Source organism: Nilaparvata lugens, chromosome 3 (genome assembly GCF_014356525.2).
Source record: "Nilaparvata lugens isolate BPH chromosome 3, ASM1435652v1, whole genome shotgun sequence".
NCBI lineage: Eukaryota > Metazoa > Arthropoda > Insecta > Hemiptera > Delphacidae > Nilaparvata > Nilaparvata lugens.
The window spans coordinates 13,895,051-13,901,050 of NC_052506.1; the positions used below are offsets into that span (position 1 = coordinate 13,895,051).

Here is a 6,000-nt window from a genome sequence, read left to right on the forward strand (position 1 = left end):
ATCATTTTTATCCTGCAGGAAGAACGATTTGAAATCCTTCAAGTCATTGGAAAGGATTTACCGTTGTCATCAGCCTGTGACTTTCGAGACGTTTCAGATAAAACTGAGAATTTTACCGGTGCTGATCTAAAATCGCTTCTCTACTCAGCTCATATGATAGCTTATGAAGGTAATTTCATGTTTCACTTATCAGATTGCTTATCATGTATTGCAGATTACCATTCAATTGAACGTTATTATCTTGATATACATTTTCTTCACTTGCATGGTCTGAGTTGTCCTGAACAAGACAAGATTCACAGCTTTAATAATTAGTTTTTAAACGTTTAAAACTGAAATTTCATTCTTGGCGTATGTAGCTCAAATAACAGTGATGTCTCTATATTATTATTTTTTTAAATACAGCCCAACTCTTGAGCTATATTATACATTATTAATTAGTGTTTCACCGTAAAATATCATCATTTTCAAGATACGAATGGATTAATGTCCTTCATGTAATTATTATGAGCTGTAGTCCTCAAACCACAAACTGATATTATTGTCTGGTCTCTCAGTAAATCAAGAAGCCAACTATAGTCCATACAAAATTACTTTTGACTTGGAGGAATATGCGGCGCAGAGGAATGGAGGGAGATCAGTCAATTACAGCTATTAATAGAGTCATAGGTAGAAGCGCAGTTGCCAATTTGTCGATTAGACTCAGTGCTTTCAGACAGGAAACTTTGTATTTGTATCATGAACACTTGAACACTCACTAGAAATTAGAGAATACTGGCCGGTTCAGAACGGCATCTTCGCCGCCGCTAAAATACATGTTACGTTTCTTTCATGCATGTTATTTTAAATTTCATTAGATCTTTGAATATTAATAATAATACTTGATTGATAATAATTTCACGTGATATAAAAATGTTTATTGCTACCTATCTCTGCTGCGCATATCCCTCCAAGTTGAAGGTAATTTTTTGTACGGACTGTAATTAGTTATGATGAAATTTGTGAATACAATATTGATATTGTGGAACTTCTCCATAATTGAAAAACACCGACTCTGTTGACAATTCCACTTGACACATTTGTATTCCTGCTACACATTTGCAGATCTGTAGTTTTGTTTTGAGACCAACACATGCGGCTGAAAGCAACTATTGTACAGTTGAAGATGTGTTGGTTCCAACACGGAACTGCAGTCCTGCAAATGGGTTGATAAAGTGGACTTGTCTGTCAATAGTTAATGGATTTCAAAATTTTCAGAAATGGAGGATTCTGAAAACAACGAGGTTGGATCGAGTGGTGAACCGTCTGGAGCTGGAGTGAGTATTTCTCCATATTCTATCATATTAATCTATTTTATATTATGATCTGATCTGTTAAATTGGTTATGAATTTGATGGATTATAAAGATCACTTTTTATTCTCAGCTTCATTTCGCTCTAGAAAGTAGATTTTTGAAAATTGTTAATATTACAACATTTTTCTCTCCCTGTCATTTTGATGATGTACTTATTGTATGAATGAATAGGGAATTTAAATTTGAATAGCCTATTAGAATAATAAAGATTTGAACTTGATTGATGATAATTTCACGTGTTATCAGAATGTTTATTAAGTGTCATCAAATTATTTTCAATAAAAGACTGTAGAGTTTGAATTATTATTTGCATTTGTCTTTCAGAGCTAATGGTTGATTTTATTCAACGTAGAACGTTTCGTAGAATGCATGTATTTCGCTCGCAATATGATTGAAACTAATGATAAGTCAGATTTTTGTTTATTCTTTCACAAATAAACTCTAAACAGCATTCATTTTTAATATTTGTCCATTCTGCCTTGTCAAGTGCTCAGTGAGAGTCTAGTTTAGCATTAGTCAGTTTCGCTAAAAATATTTAATTTTTTCAAACGAAACGTAATCCTGAAAAAGTAAACATTTACTCTATTCTTGACTAGATCTTGAAAAGAAAACATTTTTGTGTTCTTAAGTGAAAATTTAAAAGGGAATCAAATTAGCATGAAAAACATTTTAAATCAAGCTTCTATCCTGAATAGTATTTATCGAGAAAATTTATCTAAAAAACTAATATCTATCCTGGAGTTTTTGTTTTTATTCTCAAGATTCCACAGAGTTCATTCGGTGTGAATCATAACTTGTAACTTATTTCATAACTTGTAACTTTATTCCAATTAGTTTACTATAGTTTTACAAATCATGGTAGCTCTTTAAAATCTTTGATCCTAATTAAGCGGTTTCAATCAATCTCAAATGGATAATGCTTCACTGTTCATTAATTCATTATCATTACATCACTTCAACTGTTCTGTTTTAAGATTGTAAGAGATAGTGTAGTCATTGTTTCAAAAATAGTTACTCGAATATATTGGATAAATATGTTAACTTCTTTTCGCTTGAAAAAATCCTCTTTCGATTGATGGTATCATCTAGTTTTAAATAACCCAGATAAAGACCACCGACTAAAAAAAAACTATAAGTCTAACAAACTAGCATTATTAATTAAAACGTTAAAAGTTGTAGTTATTTCAACATTTATTTTAGTTTATTTCAATGTGGAAATTAGTGAAGAATTTGAAAGTCGCACATAACCTTTATTTGGACAATTTATTCTATGAAATTGGGATGAAAAGAAGTTTTGGACTGTAGTCTGTTTCTTTGTCCATAAGTTGATTGTAAATTTATAAATAAATAGAATAAATAAATGAAGCTTCTTATATAACTCATCGATTATATATTATTTGAAAATTTATGCAATAATTTGAAGAGTAATTTCCGAGCATTCAATAATTTTAGAGTGATTTATCTTTAATTGAAGCATGTGAATTATTCCCCTTCCTTGAAAATATTGGTACGTTTTTCTGTTACATGGTTACCAATTCAATTCTATTCATATACATGTCAAGCCACATAAACATGATTAGCAGCTATTGGCTGGAATGTTGTTCATGCTTTGAGTAGTGCTACAGTTAGCGTGCATGTTGAAAACGGAGGGTTAGAAAAGCAATTAACGTATTCACATCTGAATTGGAGCATATAGGGTGGTTGCCTTTCTTAGCCCCTCACCTCGCCCCTAAAGCAACCCTCTGCAACACTTACAACCAACTTTGGCTTCCTTATGCTCCCCCACCACTCAGCATTCCTCATGCTACCAGGTTTATTAGTGCCAGTTATCTCTCGTTATCATTCCAAGGACGGGGAAGGAAAGAGAAGCGAGACTGGAGACTGTTATCAAGTGGCATGAAGACGATGGAAGCAGGAAACGAAAGGCATCGCGACGCCATATATGCTCATGGCGTATCATGCGCAACTGAATTAATCCCAATATAATAACATACTGTGCTATCTCCTCCAATTAACTACTGTGCCCAAGTACACAGCCGATTCCACCTTGTTCACATGCCTTCCTCAACTTGATCAGAATGATCACTATCTTGCAACTTCTGTTTATTATACTCTCTGTCTATAATTAACAAGACTAGCGTTAATTCTAACACCGTGCAAGCAAAGTAATTGAATTATGATCCCCTGTATTCAACTTTGAAACTTCTATCACTTTTTTTCTATAAATTAACTAGACCGTACAAGCAAATAAACTTTTTTTCTATAATTCTAATTCCATACAAGCAAATCAATTGAATGATCTCCTGTATTTGAGAAGACATATTTTCCTGTATTTATCTAGAAGACATAACCTCATTTGAACTTTTAATGTTACCTAAATTTGGGAGAGAGATAGTACAAGGTATTCTTAGTTTCTCTCTCCCAATCTGTGCTTCATTGTAAAAAAGAATAAATAAATTAATAAATAACTATTCAACATTGAAATTTCTATCAATTTATTTTTCCATCAAATTAACTAGACTAGTGTTAATTCTAACACCGTACAAGCAACGTAATTGAATTATGATCCCCTGTATTCAATTTTGAAATTTCCATCAAATTTCTCTATGAGATAAACAACACTAGCTTTTAACATTGTGCATAAAAAGTAGTTTAAAAAAATTTTTGTTTTTCATATATTTTTTGATTATTTTTTCTTTTCTTATATTTTGCAGATCCTCTGGATTATTATATTTTTTATTATTCTTTTTGGCACTGATTGCCTCAATATTTGTTCATTTCAGAATTTCACTAGCCATAATTATTGTTGGCTCATTAGTTATTGTATTTTCTTTCGTTTTGGAGTCGGGAAACTTCATTCTAATACTGTTACACGAAATTTATTTTCATTGTGAAACTTTAGTTTGTGTCTTGAATGATACCTGTTATCAAGCTATTTCCTATCTCGCTTATATCAGGATAAAGGAACAAGGCTCTGGTCCTCCTGGTTTTGTTCTTCATTTTACTCTCAATATTTCCGGTGTTGCCATGTATGTTTCTCAGCTCCCCATTGGCACCAGTTGTAATTAATTTAACACTTATTCTTTCTCAAGTCCACTGCCATTTGTGCGGAGCGCATAAAAATTCATTTTTTATTATAAAAAATTGATCTCCTGTATTAGTTAAACTTCCATCTTTTTGTTTTGCAGTACGAATTGAAGCAGAGTGTTGTCGGAAAGTTGAGCATTGAGCATCGGCACTTATTGTCTGCTCTGAAAGATGCCAAACCGTCGCTGAAAGAGTCAGAACTTCAGAGATATAATAGAATGTGAGTAGAAAAAAAACACAGTTTTGTTCAATTTGTTCTAGAATCATGATTCTATGAAACCTGTTATGTTTAAGATGAATTAGTATCAGAGTTATCTCTTATATACAGAAATAATATTGGAAGAGCGACTAGCCCACTAGTCATAGAATATGTTTAACTGAGAATTGTAACTTCAATTGCAAACAATTGAATCAAAACAGAATTTCTTCTCAAAATACTTGTTATAAGGCAAGTAGTCATTCACTCTTTTCTACAATTCGTATTTTCCAATATTCTTATCTCCTATCTAATGAAAATGGAACCACTGCTTTCTAGTGTAACAAATGAAGGCATTGGAAAGATAGATAGTTCATATTATAAATAAACGTATAATTATTTTTATACAATAATTTATTTAATCTCGACATTTTTCGGCTATATAATGTTTATATATTATAAACATGTCGTGATTAAATAATTTTAAAAAGGGTACTTAGATTTATATGTTTATTTATATTCAAAAGTAGATTTAAAGAGAAAAAGATACAATAGTTCATATTTTTTGTGGTGATAGATTGCTTCTAAATTTGCTTCATGTTTCCCGTCTCTAGCGATTTAGAGTTTCAATTCACACATGATTATCGTTGTTATTTATTGCTTTACTTTTATACTTTCAGTTACGACAGCTTTAAAATGTCAAGATCGAAAACAGGTGCCCCGATTCAAGAAAGAGCTCCAGAACTTCTGCAGCAAACAGTTACTCTTGCCTAGAATGACAGCAGGTTCTCACAGATATTTGTTCCGGTATTCATAAAAAATATTGTTTATTAGTGTCTTCCATATTTTACGGTTTGTTTGAATGGTGATGTGTTTTTTATACGGTGATATGATTCAAATAAATACATCTTAATAAAAACTTGTCAAAAGATCTCAAAATTATGCCATAAATTTATATTTTACACGATGCATGGTAGGTTAACGAAATCTTTGACTTCCTCTTACACTCATAGTTCAACTGATAAGTAGGTTATATCAATGATGATACAATATACAAGGTGTTCTGAAAAAAGGTGCCCATAAGTCAGGGCGTGATTCCTCACATCAAAAGAAGAAAAAAAGTTCTAATTAATAGGTCCGAGAATGCTTAGTTACCAAGTTATTAAGGATTTTTTTAAGGTTGCGTTTGTTTATTATAGACTTATTCTACATCTGTCTCTTAAAAATTAAATTTTCTACAAGCTCTGTAAAAAAATATTTTGTGTTTATTGTACATTTAACACAGTAAATCTGCTTCAAACCTTAAAGGAACTTGTTTTTCGGGACAAAGTTTCGCATATTTCGTCACATATCTTGAAAAATA

At 31.6% G+C, this 6,000-nt stretch overlaps 1 protein-coding gene across 3 annotated transcripts in view; it reads left to right on the plus strand.

Moving 5' to 3' along the window:
- LOC111055555 (peroxisome biogenesis factor 1) overlaps positions 1-5,579 on the plus strand; it is a 43,050-nt gene extending 37,471 nt beyond the window's left edge. For all 3 annotated transcript variants that reach the window (XM_039425440.1, XM_039425442.1, XM_039425441.1), the window contains exons 18-21: positions 19-169; positions 1,258-1,316; positions 4,543-4,661; positions 5,318-5,579. In XM_039425440.1, coding sequence (XP_039281374.1) covers positions 19-169; positions 1,258-1,316; positions 4,543-4,661; positions 5,318-5,411 — 423 coding nt within the window. In that variant the 3' untranslated portion in view covers positions 5,412-5,579. The remainder of the gene's footprint in view (positions 1-18; positions 170-1,257; positions 1,317-4,542; positions 4,662-5,317) is intronic.
- The last annotated feature ends 421 nt before the right edge of the window (positions 5,580-6,000 follow it).